This window comes from Dunckerocampus dactyliophorus, chromosome 6 (assembly GCF_027744805.1).
Source record: "Dunckerocampus dactyliophorus isolate RoL2022-P2 chromosome 6, RoL_Ddac_1.1, whole genome shotgun sequence".
Taxonomy (NCBI): domain Eukaryota; kingdom Metazoa; phylum Chordata; class Actinopteri; order Syngnathiformes; family Syngnathidae; genus Dunckerocampus; species Dunckerocampus dactyliophorus.
The window spans coordinates 18,146,425-18,167,845 of NC_072824.1; the positions used below are offsets into that span (position 1 = coordinate 18,146,425).

General features: G+C 39.8%; 1 protein-coding gene across 3 annotated transcripts in view; it reads left to right on the forward strand.

Moving 5' to 3' along the window:
- Positions 1-21,421, forward strand: part of LOC129182587 (zeta-sarcoglycan) — a 372,011-nt gene that overhangs the window by 259,222 nt on the left and 91,368 nt on the right. For all 3 annotated transcript variants that reach the window (XM_054778927.1, XM_054778926.1, XM_054778928.1), the window contains one exon: positions 9,628-9,729. In XM_054778927.1, coding sequence (XP_054634902.1) covers positions 9,628-9,729 — 102 coding nt within the window. The remainder of the gene's footprint in view (positions 1-9,627; positions 9,730-21,421) is intronic.

Here is a 21,421-nt window from a genome sequence, read left to right on the forward strand (position 1 = left end):
TTAATTCTATGCTAATTACCAACATAACATGGGACATTTATCCAGGTTTTTTTAAGGTCGTCATCTGACAACTGCAAGAACACCAGAAGAACTCTACTTTGCGATGATTTTGGATGAACATGTTTGACAGTTCTATAGTGAGATGTAACAGCGTTCGCGACAGTTTTACACTGACACTTACTTGTTGTAAAGAGACAAGAAGACCTCAGGGAAAGAAGCTTGAGTGTATGTGTCTGTGTGAGTGTCAGTACTTATGCATATTTTTTCAGTAATCATGACTCCTCCTTTGTCTCTTCAGCCTGGTAGTGTTGCTCTATCAGCCTTCCTCTGACTGTGTTTTCTCTATTCCCTTCTCCCATGTGTACATCTCACCATTTTCTTTCATCTCTTCCCTTCTGCCACTTCACTCTCCATGTCTCTCCATTTTTCCCGACCATATTGTTGAACCAAGAGCAGTCTTCAGTGACTGACAGCATATAAACAGAACACTTGCCGTGTAGGTCTTGGTCAGTACATGCGCTTATTTAAATCTAGGCGATAATAAGATAATTAAATAAGTCATATAGGAAAGTTGGGCACATACAATTATACTCTCAAAGACGCATGCACATTTCAGTACAAAAACCTCGTCAGCTCTTTATACACACACCAAAAAAATATTTCTTGCCACACACACACTTCACCATCTGTCTACATGCTGCCACGTCTACACTGCACTGATAGATTGGCTGGAGGCATACACACAAAATCATACAAACAAACACACTGTCAAGCACCCACAAACTGAAAGAGATCCATGCATAAATCACATGCAGTTTTGTGTGCAGACAAGCTGAAACACAAATACACACATTGCCTATTTGCACATAATACTACCGCATACACGCTCCTGGTAGACTGACAGGTCTGATAAAGCCATAGTTGAGTGTGACTAGTTTTAATCACATACACATTCACATAGTTGTTTGACTTGAGCCATCAGCGATGTAATTCACATAGTGATGTTTTTTACCTCATCACAATCACATAGTCCGAGTGAACGCTGACATAGTGCTATTGCACCTCTAATTACACACACCATACTCTTTCATTGGGATTTTGATTTTTTTATTTTCCTAAGAAATATTGGAATGAGAATTAATTTGTTCTACAATCAAAATGTAGCCGTCCTCAAATTTGTATTTACAAGCCATATTTTTAGTAAAATGTCTGCCCCCTCTGCCCTGCCATCTGAGATTATTCTCAGTCATCCACGTCATTGAATCAAACGCAGCTGGACTGGAGGTTGTCATCTCATCCGAGCAGGCTTCATCATATGATGTTCAAATTAGATAGGACAGCTCTAGTCTGAGGCCATGGTGGGGGAAATATTTACCATCTAAGGTAGAGGTAATTCCATTACCAATCATGGTTTCACTATTTCAGTACGTCAGTACGTGCTGAGTACCGCCCCAGTACAGATTCGGTAGAACTTTTAGTGCAGGAGGAACTTTCACTGCTTGCAGGCTGCGTCGACGTGCGTGCCCTTTGCAGCCAGTGAGCAAGCACGTGGTGGGTACACCGTCTGTCTCGACACTTCCCCTGTTTGGCCGTCAAATGAGCATCCAACGCGCGTTGTGCGCACTGATTTCTGCAGTGGGGCCATGCTCTTGCAGCATCAGAGCAGAGAGTCCCTGCGGTGGAATGGGTGGCATCTTGAGGCAGCGGCAGGGACGTCTGGAGAGCCTCTGAAGGTCGGAAAAACTCAGGTTCATCGCACTTGCACGCACTTACAACATGCGAGTGAGTACGGACACCATACGTGAGCAGCATCGTACGTGGCGATCGTACGGAGATCGTACGTTGCAAGCATGTAAAACTCACTTACCATGTGCACAACGTACAGTACGACGCACGCAGCCGCTCACGGCCAGGCATGGCGCACAGGCTACGTACTTAAATCTTGTGCAAACGGGCGAGTGACGTATGTTGATGTACTCCCTCCCTGCTCTTGCCACTCCCTTCCCACGCTTTCAGAAAAACGTGGCGGCCGTGGCCTCCCCAGAAATGTACACATTAAAAACAGGCACGGTGGGTTGTGATCGAGGCCTAAGCTACAATAGACATTCTTGGTTGGGGGGGGTTGCCTCTACCTTCCCACACCGTCCACCATGGAGCTGTTCTATCTAGTTGTAGTCTTTGAGCATGAACTGATTAAGCCTGGTCAAATGAATGGCGAAAAATCTTCTATGACAAACTGAACAGTCCGTTTGCAATCTATTGAATGTCCTGAGAATTCTTAGCTGCCATACAGCCAATAAGAAATACACACACAGGAAATTATACACTAAAAGCCAACTAATTACAACTTTTACGGTCAGGTCATGTCAACCTACACAGGGAGGAGCGAGCGAGCATAGCTTACGCTAGTGACTTAACGCAGATGCATAAACCAGGCTTTAGTTGTATTGAGCAGCCAGGACAGAGACTTTTCAACGGTTTTCTTATGCCACACGCATTCTGTTCCTGGTTCTATAGCCACCCTCACATTTTTCCTCTTTGCCATCACAAGCACACTTAAAAAAAACAAACAAACAAAAAAAAAACACCCATGTGCCATTATTCCTTTAGCTGCTCATGAGATTTTCTGAGATTGCACAGGATATAAAGTATGTGGAGTTCTCACATGAATTTCAATTAAATTACTTCATTTAATTTTGACACTGCTCTATGCAACGTAGATGTGGTAAAAATAAAGCATCGGCTGCACACTATCTGTAGCAATTATTCATTTCCAACTCTTGTCCATAGTGAGCTTTGAATGAATTATTTGCGAATGCCTGAATACTTTACGATATCACCAGACTTGAGTTCGCACATAGTGTAGTGGTACAGGTCAGTTTAGTCTCTACACGTACCCTGTGGTTGACTGGCGACCACCTCACGGTGTAGACGACCTATGAAGGCAACTGGGTTAAGCTCCAGTTTCCCATGGACTGAAAAGGATAAGGGGTACAGAAAATGGCTGGATGGATGAATGGTTGGAGACTCACTGAGGCATCACTCTACTTGATGTGGAATGTCATTTTATTTTACCTGTGTTCCCTCTTAGAGCTCAACTCCTCTCACATTTCATGTGTAACAACTGGGTTTATATTGCAGCACGGCTTTGCTGACCTAAAAGGTCATTGTAGTTTATTTGTTTTGGGGTGCCATCTGATGAAAATCGCCCATTTCAAAATGACATCCATGTCAATTTCAAATACACATTGTGACAAAATACACAAGAGGTCAAAGATCTAATTTAATGTTGCTCTCAGTTAGACACTCAAAGTCTTCTTCACTGGTTATGAATTCAATTCAACACGATCAATGCAGTTAGCTTGCATGTCGTCTTACTAACAGATGACATATGCATGGACACATGGACACGGACCAGAACGCATCAACCTCAGTGCCAACAAATCCATCAGCAATGTAGCCAGACATGTATTTTCTACTCTGCTTGGTATTCAGGTCATATCAGTCCCAGACAGAGTGACCAAGTAGTTGGCATTGGATTTAAACCCCATAAGGTATAAACTGTCAATCAATAATCTTCCTATCACATAATATTTTTTTAAATCTGGCATGAAACTATCAACGGCTAGTTTGACCTGGTATTTATGGAGTAGGCATGAACAATGCATATTGCTGTATACATGTGAAAATCATACATTGCTCTTTTCCAATTGTATTTTTCTTGTATAATTCATTCATTTATATTAATGTTGCTTAGTGAAACATTAACAAATGTCTTCAAGTCTAGTTCTGGAACAATAGAATGTATAGAATTATTAATTATGCCAATGGTAATGGTTTATTTGTTTCAGACACGCTTAACAACTTACATAGAGGAACAGAGGGCCCCGTGGTTCCTAGGGCGGCCCCAAACTCTGACATGAATTCTTTGTTAACTAACCAGGGCTCCGAGGCCAAATCCTGCTTAGGTCCCCCAGGTGTCCAGAACATTACATTTACACTTGCAACCTACAATTCAACATCAAAAGGAGGAGGAAGCGTTCATTTAACATTGAATCCTACCCCATCTCCAGCAATTACTAATGTTATTCACTTTGTGTTTGTATGAAATGTATTTAAATAAATATATTAAATATAAATGAATAGATAAATGAATACAGGAGTACCAAAACTGAAAGAAGCATTCTATAATGTATTGTGTTCAGAATATTATAAATATATAGTGAGCAGTACCAGCACATACTGTATATCCAAATGAAGTCAAACTAAAAAAAAAAAAAAAAACGACTAATGTGTGTTATTTCAAGCACAACAACAAAAAAAAAACACCATTTGTGGAAAAGGAAAGAGGAAGTTTACGCACACGGCCCTGACACTATCCACACACATAAAGTCCGTGTATGGTAAATAAATGTTGCTATTGATGACATACTTGACATATGCAATGAAAAAGTCTTATTTTTTGGATAAATTGTCAAAAAAAAAAGCAAGAAACTGAGCACAAAGGACATATTAGCTCTGTGTCTTGTAAATGTAAGACATACAATTATTTAATTGATAACCTGTTATAATTAATATTAATCAAACACATAATATCATGACTATAAAATAAAATGATGTATTCAAGCGCTGTGTTGTGTTTTTAATGTATCTATAGTTTGGATAATAATATTATTAATATAGAATACTACATTCCGTCTTCTTAATTCCTTGTACCGTATTTGTATTTTAGTTCATTTAGCCATTTCTATGCTTGAAAATGCTTAATTTAGGCAAAAAATATGTAACATTTTCTTAATATGCTTTTTTTTACTAATAGGTCATGTTCAACCACGAAACAGCATGATTTATTCATTAATATGTTTGAAAAACTGTAACAGACTGAAGTCGTGAAATTCTTACCGCGATGCGGTGAGGGGCGACTAAGCTACTGTCCACTGAAGCAGATCATTCCAAATCTAAGGGCAAGATCATGAAGAGGTTTTAATGCATCCTGTAGAAATGTCAAATCAATACTATAGCCAGTGTGGCATTGCAAGGACGATATCTTATTGCTTACCTTTTTGTTGAAAGTTTGAGAGTTGGGATTTATCTTGAGGCTTAACTGTATAATGGATATGATATATTATGATATTATGATGTTGCCTTTAGGGGAGTTTTTCATCAATATACACAGTATGGACAGCACAGAGTCCAGCACAGCCCAGCATGAAATGAAGGGTGTTCAAGATTAAAAGACTGCAATAACTGGGGGGTTCGTCCTCTAGGATATGTGTGTATGTACTCTATGTGTACTGTATGTGTGTGTACTCTAAATTGCCTATAGTGTGAATGGCTGTTTGTCTATAAGTGATCTCTGATTGGCTGGCAACCAGTCCAGGGTGTACTCCGTTTATATACACTCCTCAAAAAAATTAGAGGAACACTTCAGATCAACAGATCTGGGAGAAGATCCCCAGGACACCATCCGTAGTCTCATTAGGAGCATGCCCCGACGTTGTCAGGCATGCGTACAAGCACGTGGGGGCCACACAAACTACTGAGAATCATTTTGAGTTGCTACAATGACATTTTGGCAAAATGGACCAGTGTGCTGCATAATTTTTTCACTTTCATTTTTGGGGTGTCTTTGATTTCCCCCCTCTATAGGGTGATCATTTTCATTTCTATCAAATTATGTGGCATCATTTTGTTACTAATACATCACCCACTTATTATCAGGAAAGATATTCAAGATCATTTTTCCCCCAGTTTAGATCTGATGTGTTTTCGAAGTGTTCCTCTAATTTTTTTGTGCAGTATATATATATAAACAACATATGATAACATACAATATTATATATACAGTAACATATTGCCTGATTTTGTAATGTTCTACAGCAGGGGTCACCAACCTGGTGCCCCACGACCACATGAGGTGCCCGCAGGCCTGCTTTTCATTCAGGTTTTCAGTTAATAATGTGAGAACACTAGGAAGAAAAGTATTGTGAAACATAAAATGTGAGTTGTGGATACCAGCATTTTGTGAATGTTTTGGTAAAACAAGCATATTTGATCTGTTTGGGTTGAAATAAGGTATGAAAATCATTTCCACAAAAATGAGTAGCTCGTGGCCATTTTCATTTTCTTAAAGTAGCTCTCGCAAGAAAAAACGTTGGTGACCCCTGCTCTACAGAATTATACAATATGACCCCGCAGTACCGCAAATAATGCAGGCATTCGTATTCTGAATAACATTCCCACAGTGTTGCTAACTGAAATTGTGACTGTGTTTGATCTGGGTGGGTGGCTATTTTATGCCCAGCAGAGCAACACAGCAGGAAATGCTCGGGTTTCATTTGTGAGTTGATTTAGGATGCAGGTGGTAATGTCTATACATAAAAGAAACATTCAGATTTGTCAGCAAGAAAAGTACCTAAGCAGAGGGTGTAGTTTATTAGCTCTGCCTCACTCCCTACATGACCAGTGTATCATTTTAATTCCATACAATGTACACCGTGCTACAGTTGACATTACACCCCGTTTCTTAATGAAAAAGGAAAAGATGTTTAGAGAATCATAAAAAAAAAGAACACTCACGACGAGAGACGACTGAATGAATGGAGAGATTTAGTTATTTCCTTTTGTGTGTAAATGACTTTGCCATTGTGTTTGAGGCTTTGGAAATAATGCTTGTGTGCCGTCCGCGGTGATGATGCATTTTGGATTCAAAATGAAACACACTGTGAGCCTGCCAGTGCGTGAGATACCAAGAAAAAAAGAGCTGTCATGTTCTATAACAATGAGGCCCCAGTACTGGAGCAAAGAGGTGATCAACTGATTAATTTTAACATCATTGCCTCGATTTTTTTGGTCGAATTGCAAGACAGTGAGAACGCAAACTACATGCTTAGCAAGTGAAAGTTCTCCTTTCCTTCTGATTGACGTTACTGTATGTGCACAAGAATGTGTATTTGTTATGGAAGAGGTCAGATTAAATAAGCTCCACTCCTTTTCATACATGTCGAATTGTGTAAATGTGCTGTCCCTTCATGTGACTTGTTAAGCATGACCGAAACAAATAAACTAAAATAAACTGTGTATTTCTATAGAACCCACTGTGATCCAGTTTGTGTGTATGAAACTCCTCAGCCCTACTGTGTTTCATCTTATTGAATAAGCGCCATGCGTCACTGTTCATTCAATTTTATGGCTACAGATCACAGAAAACATCTGGCTGGTTTTGGTTATTGATTTTTTAATCCTTACTGGTCCGTCAAGCCTGATATGCTGAGATTCATTTGATTTCTAGGCGTGTATTCAATTGCACTAATACAACTCTTTTGGTAATGCAACATCTTCCCATCCACAACAGTCATGTTTTGCTTTCTAATATATGCAGCGTTGTGTATACCCTATGTATCATTTTGGTTTTAGGGTTTTTTGGTATGGATTAATCTCTTTTAAATTATTTTCCAGCTCTCCTCATTGTCTCATCCTCGCACTTATTTATTCGTCTCAGTCTCTCTCATGCCTCACTTTCATTTCCAATTTGAAAAGATTTGTTGGTCTGTTGCACCAGCAATTAATGATAATTCACTGAAGCACATTTCTCCATGCAGAGGTCCTTTAACCGTAGTCATTTCCATCAATATATGTGAATATGAAGTTGAAACGGGTGTCCAGGAAGTCAGGCTGATTAGTAATCATTGAGTGACACATTGTTCAGTCTTTCAGAAAGAGCAGAACGGTGGCAGGTCCCTCATTATCTTCTCATAATGTTATTGAGACGAGGAAGAGCTATAATATCAGCAGTTTTTCAGCAGGCTTGGGTAGCTTGTTCTGTCCTTGTTGCAGAGAGTGCCAATGATGTGAGAGATTTTTCAAAAGAAACACAGGAAGTTTTTGTATTGAGTATGGGAAATGAATTGGGTCCCTTGACCCAGGTTGAATCGTCAGGCAGCGGATGATATCATTATTACATGCTGTTCAAGATTTAAGTATCTTTCAAAAGTAGATACTTTGCCGTTTTTTAACAGTATGCATCCCTACAATCCTTCATAGCCTGAGTGATGACCAGATGAGTCATTTATATTCTTCGTGCCTTGTAACAGTGTGTAGCAAAACAACATCCATCCATCCATTTTATATACCGCTTCTCCTCATTAGGGTCGCGGGGCATGCTGGAGCCTGTCCCAGCTGACTTCGGGCGACAGGCGGGGTACACCCTGGACTGGTCGCCAGCCAATCGCAGGGCACATATAGACAAACAACCATTCACACTCACATTCATACCTATCTTCCCGATCTCCAGACTGTTACTGTGTTGGCCAACATGCTAACCACTAGACCACCGTGCGGCCCGCAAAATAACACGCTTCGCCAAATTTCAAAATGTCACCATATTTCAAATTGAGAATTTATACACTGATTTTGACCTCCACAGGTCAATCAGACTTATAGTTGTCCCTCGAATTTTGTGCCGTTCACAAAACATATGCATATTTCAGCAATTTTAACATATTCGTAGCCTAAATAAAGCATAAAAATGGCAACATGAACGAAAATCCAAATACAAGGCATTCATAAGACGCATTAAAGAACATAAAGTTGACTATGGGGTGTTATGTCATGTTTTGAGGGCTCTAATAATGTTAAAAAAACATATTTAGAAGATCGTAAACAGGTTTTCTATGCTCGAACTACAAAAATATTTATAAATAAGCAATCATGCTTCGCGCTTAACAAGAGATTACTGTATACTTCTTTTGTACTTTGTCAGTCATCTGCTCATATCAAATGACACTTATGATATTATGCAAATATGCCGTCACAACGTAGTCTTTCGGGATTTCAAATAGACAACATTGGGCCACCTACAACACTTAACACCTGCAGGATATCTACAGGAAACATTCTATTTTAAATCTGAAGGCACTCTCCCAGTGCTAACATGTGAGTCGATGTTATGTCTTATTTATGTCTTTAATGGCTTATTTTGTCTTTTGATGTCTACTACATTGGGGAATACCAGTGTAAACGTGACTATAGGGGTGTTAATTCATGTCTAGAGGGTCCTAATGTTAAAAAACTTATTTAGAAGGTCGTAAACAGGTTTTCTATGCGCAAAATACGAAAAAAGTCAATTTATAAATGACGAATCCTACTTTGCGGACTTTCCGGGTTGGGTCAGGTACCAATTAACTGTGATAAATGAAGGATTGCTGTATTATACAGGTGGTCTCTCCTTTCACCTCAGCTTTCACCTTTGTGGGAGGGCTTTTTTTTCCATCCATGTGAACTCTTGCCCATTTGGGAGGTTAGGTGCTTGTGTTATGCCTGGTATTTACTTGAATGGGATACTACATGTTAATTCCAGTACCAAAAGATTGCTTCCAGCTTCCAGTTCCCCCAGACTTGTTGAAATGTCCTTGAGGAACATTGCATTCCCAGGTGTTCCTGGTGCTGTGTCATCGATCTGTTTTTTTCCCTTTGTAGTAGGATACAGGATTGTCTTCGTTCATTCCTTTTCTACCTTTCATCCTGTCACAGATGCGCCATTGTGGAAAAAAAATAATAATAATTTTTGACTGAAATGTCTGTGAGTTTTCTCCCAGACAACAATTGACCTCCTCTCTCTGCATACAGGATGGAATGGGCAATCTGCGAGTGACCAAAGAAGGAGTGAGACTAGAAGGGGTGTCTGAATTCCTATTGCCTTTATACGTCAAAGAGATTCAATCGCGGAGGGTAAGTGTGTAAAAACTGTTTTTTTCCCACAGTTCTACAAAGCTTGTTTTTTTATTGCTGCTCAAAATTACACAAAAACAACAAGACTTTTTGGCGAGGAAGGGTATGACACAAGGAACAACCCACTTAATTTTGAATCCAAGAGTTTTGGATCTCACTGGGGGAAAACTAGGAAATAAATGGCTTTCATAGTTGCTCTGCCAGAGAGATTTTCTGTGCAAGGAAAACAAGGTCAAGGTTTTTTTTTGACTCACGTTGAAGTGTTCTGTGGTTGTAACAATATTTGAGATCTCAACATGGGCCAATAATTGTATCTCTTTAGTTATGTTGAAGTTTTGATATTTGTATCATTCAAAAGACACAGTGGAACGTCAATTTTCAGATGCCCTAGTTTTCATACGATTCCGTTTTCATCGAAAATGTTTGCTCATATTTTGCCTCTGTTCTTGTACAATAGTGCACGTAACAAACTGTTGTATTTTACCCTTTGGATCTCTGAATCTGAATCGGTATTAATAAGATGTGGACAGACTGTCACTACACGATCCGTCGAACTAAAGTCACGTTATAGGCAACTCAATTTGTACTACTCATGTGTAGTCTTTTTTTCTTACAGCAAGTTAATAAGTTATAGGCCCTTGTTTCCTAGGTGCATAAATTATGTTAATTTTTTTTGTCACTGAAAAAAAAATACGGCCGCATGGTGGTCTAGTGGTTAGCACGTTGGCCAATACAGGAACAGCCTGGAGATCGGGAAGACCTGGGTTCGATTCTCCCCTGGGCATTTCTGTGTGGAGTTTGCATGTTCTCCCCGTGTGTGCGTGGGTTGTCTCCGGGTACTCCCGTTTCCTCCCACATTCCAAAAACATGCATGTTAGGTTAATTGGTGACTCTAAATTGTCCATAGGTATGAATGTGAGTGTGAATGGTTGTTTGTCTATATGTGCCCTGCGATTGGCTGGCGACCAGTCCAGGGTGTACCCCGCCTCTCGCCCGAAGTCAGCTGGGATAGGCTCCAGCATACCTGCGACCCTAATGAGGATGAGCAGCATAGAAAAATGGATGATCGTGTCAGCTGAGATAACATAGAAACTGTTTATCCTCCTGTAACATGTATGAGATTTGTGAGTTTGTGTGCTGGTGTGTCTAGGTGTCAGCCAGAGGAGTGACAGTGATATACAGGTCATGTGTATGTGATTGAGAGATTCATGATGTGATGGAGTACGGCGAAAGGACAATTGATCGGCAGTTAATTGATTAAAGGTAGAATGTAACTTTGATTTTCTACAAAGAAAATCATCCCGTTCAACATGAATGAGCAGTTGTTGGGTTTGCTACACGATTTTGTAACAAATATAGTTTCTTCTAACCCACGTGAAAATTGGCAGCACAGATTCCCAAATCCTCTGAAACCCTGGGTTTATTTTCAGCGCTTTCACAATAATAATAAAAAAAAACTGTCTTCCAATCAGAACGTCTACAGAACTCCCTAGCCATGTGATCATTGCAGCGCCAGGATATCATTAGGCCATCTATCCATCGCACCGTTTTATCTGTGAAAATGGCTTCAGCAAAAGGATGGAGCTGTGGGACATCAGCTGAAGGGTCTAGAGGATGTAATTGGATTGGATGTCCTTTCAAAGCACCCAGACATTTGGAGTAGAGTGGGCGGAAGACATGGCCAAACTCAGTCAGCTGGCGCAACAAGCATGACAGGGTAAATTCTATCTTTAGCTATTACTTGCCTTACCATGTAATATAGACGTTAGTTTATGATGAGAACATAAAACATCGATGTTAACTTAGCATAAAAGACTACATTCATCTAAAAACACTTTCGAATTTTAATGATTAAATATTGTAACTTCTAAAAATTATTTTAGTTTAATGTATTATTATTTAATTTATTATTATTACATTATAATTTCCGTTGGACCATCTCTTTGTGTAGTTTGCATGTTCTCCCCATGCTTGCGTGGGTACTCCGGCTTCCTCCCACATCCCCAAAATGCACTCTTAATTGTCCATAAGTGTGAATGGTTGTTTCTCTATATGTGATTGACGGGGTACCAGTCCAGGTTGTACCCCGCCTCTCGCCGGAAGTCAGCTGGGATAAGCTCCAGTTCACCCAAGACCCTAATGACAAACGGTGGAGAAAATGAATAGATGGAAATTTATTTCTACATTCCTCAAAGCGTGTCTTCGGAATAAGTCCCTGTAATAAAGATGTTTGTCAAATAAAATAACTATAAAAACAATTCCAAAAGTCGTACTTTTTAAAGGGGTGTAATCTCAAGTTGACCATTGTGTTGCGCTTGTAATGTATCTCACGGAATTGATAAAAGAAGGATATATAAAAAAAAAAAAAGAGTAGGTGTATTCTGCCCTCAGGGGACAAATACTCGCACAGCATATCACAATCATTCATAATTTTATTTTCTGGAATTTTCTCCTTTCCCCCCCGACTGTCTCTACAAATCAATAAATTTAGCATTGTTTTATTTTTGTATTTTAAGGAGGAAAACTAATGGGTGTATTTCAACTAGTGGAAGAACATAAAACACAAACAAGGAAAAGTAATAAGAGAAAACTTGACATTTTATCAAAGGTACACTTTCGTTATGCTAAACTAGTCAAGACACTGCATTATATGCTAATATGCCTCCATTCATTAAGCAGTACTTGGGAAAAAGAACATTGGAAAAATGGTTACATGGGAGATAATGGGAGTTAGTCCATCGATTCCGTTTACTGACTCACTCATTAAAGTGAATCAAGTAATTGATCAAAGCCGAGGTTCCATTGTTTGGCCACTGGATTCCGGATGTCCTACATGTATGTGCCTTACAGGCTCCCATAGTAAAGTGTGAACTAACTATTACCTAACTATAACTAACTAGCTATTTCAACCAGTGTATACATATCAAACCATTCAACTTGGATATAAACGTTATGAAGTTTCTTTCCACAGGAGCACACATTCACAAAAGATGTTTACTTTTGAAAAGCTCATGAAAAAACATGTACACGTATGCTGCTGTGGATGTAAGTGTGTGATGCTGCAGGCACTTCAATGTGCACTAGCCTGGGTGCAGCATGTCAAACAAACAACTTGTGATAGGTTTGTCTATGAAAATAACATGGGCTTAACACTAGTATACTTGGTTTACTGCCTCAGTGTTGGTTTAAGCAGTTTCTTATGACACCCTTGCTTTCTTACCACAAGTAAACAGAATGCGGTGCACAACGCTCTTATTTTGAAGGCCCGAAGTGCGTTGTGTGGGTTGAGGTCTCTTGACTGTTGTTAAAAGAGATGAGCTGTGCACATGAATAAACGTGCTTCTTGCAGCCGTAACTCCGTTTTTTTATTGACACCAAACTTCCACGATATCAGCTGGCATCCTGAAACCTTCAGTAACATCGGCATGAGACAGACGTCAAAACGTTGCTCTGAGTCAACCACTCTTTTTTTTAATGAAGTTAAGCCCGACTTTTTCTTCGTTGGTGCTCGCCGGCTTCTTCTTCATTGGTGTTTGCTGTTATTTCTTCCGGTCAGCGGACTTAGCAAACTAGGAATCAAATTTTTTAAAATCTGAACAATGTCATTCCGGTTCCCATCAATGCCCAACCCTACATGGGACCCACAGGAAGCCCTTGCCACTGTTGATGCCAAAGTACATGCATGTTTTTCATAGGAGGTGTGCAAGGAGGAAACCCTTACTGTAAAAAAAAAAAAACATCAAGGAAAGAGTGAAGTGAAGTAGAACATTGTAACGGAGGACATGCTTGGTATAAACAAAAAGACAGCATTTGGACCAAATAATCTCATGCCAACTGTGAAGCATGGGGGTGGACGTGTCATGGTTTGGGGCTGCTTTGCTGCAGCAGGGTCTGGCCAGCTCACCATCATAAAACCCACTGAGAATTCCTCTTAAACTGAAGCAGGGTTGGATGTTGTAACTTGACAATGACCCAATCATTCCAGTATGAACATCAACTGCTGGTATGTTTCCATTTCTTATTAAATAACAACATATTTCATATTTCTCTTTCTTCATGACTGTATGTACCTCATTAACATTGGTTGATAAAAAGACCCATCATGTATTTTGTGGCGCTTTTGCCAACACTCACACTTTCATAATCTTCTCCCTAAATATGAAGGAAATTATTTTTGATCCATAAAAATGTACAGTACAATGTATCAAAAGAGGAGTTTATCATTCACAAACATCACACACACACAAACACACTGACGACTCAACCCAGACAGCTGCATATTTACCAAAGCGCCACATGGAAAAAATGTGATTGCTCAGTGAAGGTGAAAGAAAAAGAGGACTGAGGAAAATAATGGAACTGGACAGACTGAAGAAAAACATTTTAAATGGGAGAAAGAAAATCAAGAAAATGAGAAGTACATCAGAAAAGTTGTTTATTGCCTTACATGTTATCGAGGCATAATTCTGTTGCACATTTTCTCCAATAACAATTTCTGCTGGAAGGGACAATATGCAATTACATTATCTTTAACTGCGCAGCATGCACGTAGATATAGCTAGGTATATTCTAAGTGTAAATGTCAAACACGTCGACATGCCTGGAATTTCAATAAATGGCTTGGGGTGGTATTTTGGCACAACAAACAATAGTTGCGAGTCACGCACATGCATGTTTGTAGTGGTGATTGTAAAATAAAACTATTAAAATAACTTATTCAAGGAATAGAATGGGCCATTGGTCTTAAGCATTTCTAAAATACCTTACCATTTTACAAGCAGGGGTGCTGCATGAGGGGAAAGGTTCGGACAATTCCAAGGGGAGACAAAAAATGGGTAATTATTAAAACATAAAAAGGTTATTTTCTTTTTCATGGGGCCCAGAATACCTGGCGGCACTCCTGTTTGCAAGCTACGATATGTTTCTCTTCAGCACACTGAGGGGTAGCTACAAAGTTGACCATGGACAAGAGTGATCTGTCAAAAAACTAAAATCACCGGAGTGCTGGGCAGACATTTAAAAGGCACCAGCGAAGCTTTGAGAGACTCAGGGCCCCAAGCAAGGACGATATGGACAAAGGATGAAGTTGTCCAGTGGTCGACATGTCCGCCAGCTCTGGGAGCCTCATCTCAAACCAGCGCTTGGAGGCTATCATACGCAGCATGCAAGATGCTCTGTGACAATAAGAGCCAGGGAGGATGGAGGCAGCTGGCAGCCTCAACAGCTGTCAGGGCGGTTAAAGCTAGAGTCCTTGACCATATTGGCAGTAAAATGAGGCAAATGCGCAAAACAGAGCTGTGCAGTCAGATGATGTCATCAAGGTTAAGTTGCCATGCAGTCTCAATCTGAGTTGGACACTTTTGTGAGCGCCATGAAATGTTTTATATTTTGCTGGATTTCAGTTTATCCATGAAAGAAGTGTTGAAGGCCACTGAAAATGTGTGGTTATTTTCAGGGCATCAGGGTTTTTACTGCATGGTAATTTTGTCTATTTTTTAAAAAGGAACCTAGTACGATTGCTACGCCGTCCCCCGCAATATCGCGATTCGATTATCGCTCCCTCACTATAGAGCGTTTTTTCAGAAATTCATTAATTATTACATGATCTGTGTTCATTGTCTGTTATTTATTTGTTTATTATTAGTCAAAACATATTGAAATACAAGTGAATTGTAGTATTCTGGTAGTGATGACACAAAACGTTACCTTACATACATTACCTTAAAACTGCATGAAGTCAGCCATGACACGTCCGACACGATAGAGTGAAAAAGGTCATCCTCATCCTGTGCGGAAGTAGTACGTTTTCGGCTTCTTAAGTTTAGAAGAAATACATTTTAGTATTTAGTATACAAGTGGTTAGCTCGCTAGCTTGTAAGCTCACTAGCTAGTGGCCGTCTCGAGTCCCTGCAGCATACGAGTTGCAATGAATAATAGGAGTGTAAAGGTGAATAGTCTGATAGTCGCTTAAAGACGGAAACATTTGATAGGTGAAAAGGTGAGAATCAACATGAACTCTATTTGACTTTTGACAGTGGCTACCTTTGACATCTTGTGCAATACTGTAGAACCCAAATAAATCTGATGAACGAAAAGTATCTACAGTATACAGTAATCCCTCGTTTATCGCGGTTAATTGGATTTGCAAAGTAGGATTCCTTATTTATAAATGGAATATTTTCATAGTTAAAACATAGAAAACCTGTTTACGACAGTATTATTAGACATTATTATTACATTATTAGAGCCGTCAAGACATTACCACCACTATAGTCACCTTTACACTCATATTATCCAATATAGTAGACATAATAACATAAAATAAGATATATTAAACATAAATAAGACCACAGATTAACACGTTAGTATTGTTTTGTATGGACAGCATACTTCCTGCAGTGAGTATTGTCTCATCAGTGTCACATTACTGACACCTAGTGACCAGTGTAGAATCTTACATGTCACATCGTGAATGAGTCTTCTGAATGCATTTGTATTTTAGTGCATATAGCCATTTTTATGCTTGAAAATGCTTAATTTTGCAATCAAGTCATTCATTCATTCATTTTGAAAAACCATGATAGGATGAAGCAGCGAAATTTGAACCACAAAGTGGCGAGGGACGACTGTACTCATGGGATGGGTTAAACGGGTTAAAATGTGAGACTGAACATTGGCAGGATTTCACCCTTAACCTTAAATATAATAGCATTCTACCTCAGCGATTCCCAACCGCTGTGCCGCGGCACATTAGTGTGAGATCAGTCTATGCCAGCAATGAGCAGCGACAGACAGAACAATTAAGATTCAGAGATTCAGGAGTCTTTATTGTCAAGTCACTATGTATCAAAGACATACAGTGCATCAAAATTATGTTTTTCTTATCTCCACGGTGCGATTACAATAAACAGTATAAAAAGGGAATAAATGCTCTTCCATTAGCTGGCAGGAGGCACATAATTACATAACTTGTTCGTCCACCTGTTGCCATTCATACAACATGATAAGTCATGGCACACTTGGTGGTACCTGTATGTCATGAGATTTTTTCCAATGTAAAATATGTGCCTTGGCTCAATAAAGGATAACACTGGTCCGTCTGCCATATATACTGTACATAAGACAACAACCTCTTCATGAGCCGTTGAACACTTTTGCAGATCAGGGCCAAATCATTGATAGTGCCACTACAGTGATCCTCAAGCCGATCACACTAACACACTCTCGTGCCACCAGGCCTGTAATTGTCTCCAGAGGGACGTGTGACAACATATGACCACAGTAGGAATCACTAAGAAAAGGTATTTAATTCCTCTTGGGATTCCGACATTTTCTTTTATGGGTTCACTTTGCTTTTAAATTTACAAGATTCCCTTTTATTAGGCACTTTCTTCGGGTTTTTTTTATACTTCTTTTGTTGTCATTTGTTTTTAGTTCACCGTTTCTCTCTCACCCCTGCAGTTATACAGGCTCTCCAGTGACTGGCCTATTTATGTGCAGTAGACTGCCTGGATTAGGGCTTGTCTTCCTGGGGGAAAAAATCCCTGGCACAGACAGCTCCAATAGGATAGATGTAAGCATGCAATGGGAAGGAGGTAATTTATAAAAGGAGGGTATATCTCAGGTGGTGTAACACAATATGACAACAATTACAAGCACAGAGGATAGGTGAGATTGGAAAATGTCCATGACCGTACAGCATGAAACCGTTCAAAACGATAATTAAAAGAACCCCCTTCCTGTGCAGCGTCCTCTGTTGCTGCTTCAAGGTGGACTGGAACATATTGCTGGTGGATGAAGATAGGATAACTTTATTTTTGCTCTTTGTCAATTATGGATTTATTCTTCTCTCTCCTCCCACCTTATACTTTTCGCTGTTCTTCTCTGGGGAACTGAACTTGCTGAAACTTCTCCAACTTTGGAGCTATAATTGAATAGTGGAGGTTTCTAATGGAGCATTACGCCGTTCCTATTTTGGCAGTCCTTATTGATTTTAACTTTGCAGCATTGTAAACAATTGTGGGTGTATGTAAGCAGACGGATGCAGACCTCGGCTTAGGCGGTAATTCCAGGGCTGTGAACGTTGTTGCATTGCAGTGAGTGTGACCGCTATTCTTAGTTTATTTGACTTTAATAGTACATTATCCGCTCAAACTTCCTCTCAAAGGAGTAGCAGAAGGCGGATTGTGATTCTTTTATTTTCATCCATGTTGTTTGCTCCTTATGGGACAGAAAAAGACATCACAAAGACCACCTGTCAAGCAACTCTTAATTTCCTGCCAAATAATTTATGTTTTCATTCTTTTTATTATTTGTTTGCATAACGCCAACCCGTGACGCATGCACTATCAACAAGGCCACTCTCGCAAAATAGCACTTATTTGTAAGTCTGCATCATCATGTATAATTTGTCCCCTGGACTGTTGATGTTGATGGTGTAAATCATCAGTCAGGAATGTTGATTTGCTTTTCTCCATCCCATCCTTTTATAAAAATAATAATAATAAGTTGATGCATGAGATGGCTATTGTTTTGTTTTTTTCCACAGAAAACACATCGCATTCCCCTTAAATCAGTAATAATTTATAAATATGTGATCATACAGGTAAAATGTTCAGCAAATATGTACCACTGTCTTTATGCTTCACTGATAACGTCTTTGACATTTCACACTTTTTTGGCAGCCCTCAAATGCAACATAGTTTTGTGTGCGCTGTGAGACGCAAAAGTTTGTTTGGCTACCGAAGCACAAGCTTCGACAATCAATCCGGCCTCAAAACTTCAAATGATGATATATCATTCATTATAAGTACCTATACCAGGTGTCGGGAACCTTTTTGGCTAAGAGAGCCATGAAAGTCACATATTTGAAAATGTATTTCCGTGAGAGATACATAATTTTTTGTTTTTATTGAATACAACTAAATGCATGTATTTTTAAGCAAGACCAACATTTTTACAATATTATATATTATAATCGCTCTGAATTTATTATTTCTTTTTTTAAGATACATAAAAAACTTTTATATTTTGAACGTTATTTTTATCATTGTGATTTCTGTAATGTTTTACTTTAAAATGTCAGCAAAAAAAAACCTTCAAATAAATACTTTTGATCATATTAAGAAATGTCTGAGAGTCAGATGCAGTCATCAAAAGAGCCACACCTGGCTTCCGAGTCATAGGTTCCCTTCCCCTGACCTATATAATTTACAGTTTACATGTGTTTAGTAAGTGTGTGAGGCGTATTCAGGACTTAAACCTGCATTCTATTGTGAGAGAACAATGGCAATTGAAGAGACAAGGGGAGGGTTGTGGAGATTAATCTCATAACAAATACAAATAGGGACGCTCCAATCAGGGTTCTATACTGCCAGGTCCAATACCGATTATTTATGAGTGAGCTCGGCTGATACCAAGCACATGGGGCCAGGCCCGCCATGAGACAATCCTTTTATGTAAAAAGTTGGGAACTTTTTTATAAGCAAAAGCGCGGTTGTGCTATGGGGTCACCACTGCCTCTACAAGGAGGACGTGCAAAGGATGGTGCTGAACTCCTTTAAGCGAACAGCACTGGTACAGATATGTGGTTGACAAATATATAATAAATACTTAATGCAGGTATTATCATGGCCACAGCTTCATCCAGGCATGGATTATTTGTGTTTGCATGAATTTCTATGGGAATATGTTTTTAAATACAAACAAACCGGAGGCTGACCATTGTATTGGACCTTAGAGTTGAGTAAAGCTTAGCAGTTTTATATTTTGTTTCATTACTGTATCAAAAATTACCCGAACTGTGACTTTAAAACAAAGGTACTACCGGACCAGGATTATGGTGTAACGTTAAAAGCCTAATTTTTTGTCAGAATTTTGATGCAACCTTTGAGAGAATTACAATTTTGAATTTCTCTTAAACGCTTCATTGAATGTCATGAATTTACTGTCTCTTTCGTGTATTCTGGTCCAAGGTTAAATAGGTGTTTATTGGCTTTATGTCTAGACACAACAACATTTATTGTGAAACTCTCAGCTTCGTGATGTGCTAGCAGTGTCAAAGCGCTATAAAAGTGAAAGACCAGAAGACCCTTGTGAAACTCTCAGCTTCATAAGGCACATTAGGACAATATCACTGCAAATAGCACGCTATATACTGTACAATAATACAGTAAAAACAGCAAAATAAGGTGCAGTGGTGCCATCCAGCACAGTGCAATCACAGTCTTCATAGTCATTTAGCAGCTGACGTGTGTGTGTGTGTGTGTGTGTGTGTGTGTGTGTGTGTGTGTGTGTGTGTGTGTGTGTGTGTAATACTCGGTTCTGTTTTCTGTGTGAGACTACAGGGAAAGGTGCTCATGTATGTCGGCAGGTTAGTGTTGTGTGTGTGTCTGCAGGGGGAGGATAGATTTAACAGCTCTGGGGAAAAAGCTGTCTCTCAGTCTGGTGGTTCTGGTTTCAATGTAGTCTTCCATACAGGAGTGCTACTAATAGTCTGCTTCTTGGGTGGGAAAGATCTGCCGCTATCCTTCCAGCCTTCCTTTGGGTTCGCCCAGCATATAGTGAGTCCAGGTCTGTTAGAGGACATCTCACAATCGCCTGTTCTCACTACCCAGTCCTCTCCTGTGTCATGCAGCTGCCATACCACACTGTGGCATTAAGACACAGGATGCTCTCTATTGTGGTTCTATAGACATTCACGAGTAGCAAAGAGAAGAGACCAGCCCGTTTCAGCTTCCTGAAGAAAAGCCTTTGCTGTGCCTTCTCCACCAGTGTTCAAGGGCCAAGACAGGTGTTGGTGGAGTGTATGGCAGAACAGTCATGTATGAAAAAAGTAAAAAGGGCTAGGCTGAGCACACAACCCTGTGGTGTACCAGTGTTCATGGCTGTGGAGGATGTGCTGTCCCCTGTTCTCACCACTTGAGGCCTGTAGAAAGTATCCACTCCAGAAACACAGCAGTGTGGACACACCAAGGTTGTGGAGTTTCAGCGCCAGCTTGTCTGGGATCTTAAATTCTCTACTGTCATCAACATCCTGGCATAAGTGCGGGGATGCTGCAGGTGTGTCAGGGCTGCATGAAGTGCTATTGGGACTGCGTCCTCCATTGGTCAGTTCATTCTGTAGGCTAATTCAGATGGCTGTCCGGACCGAACAGGGATGTCATCCTTGATGTACTTGAGGAGGATCGTCTCAAAACTGTCAAAGCTGTTTGTACCCTTCTTGAATGCCTTGTTATGCTCCTGAAATGTTGCAGTACACTTGGACCAGAATATTATTGGGTCTTGTTGGAAAGGGGATAAATTAATTACATTTGAGAAACACTTTTTAGTTCTACAAGGTTGCAAAACCCTGCCACAATCACAGCCGTCTCTGGGTTAGCATTGCAGATCTGCCTGCTAATGCATGCAGTACAACTCGTTCAATGCTAACGTAGTATTAGCCCGCAGTAGTAGGTAGGCTGCTCCTGGCCTTTTTGAATGGGCTGCTTTTTACTCCTAGATATTCTAGTGGAGGCTTTGGCCATCCGCTGAATCTCTGATGGAATAAAATCCAGGTTGGTGGGTGTATATTGTCCAAACTGCTTCCCAATATGCAACCATTCATCATCTCCATACTGAATTAAAGCTTTGAGTCTCAGAACTAACATTGAAAACACAAGTTTAAACATGAATACAAGGGAAGAAAGCCAAG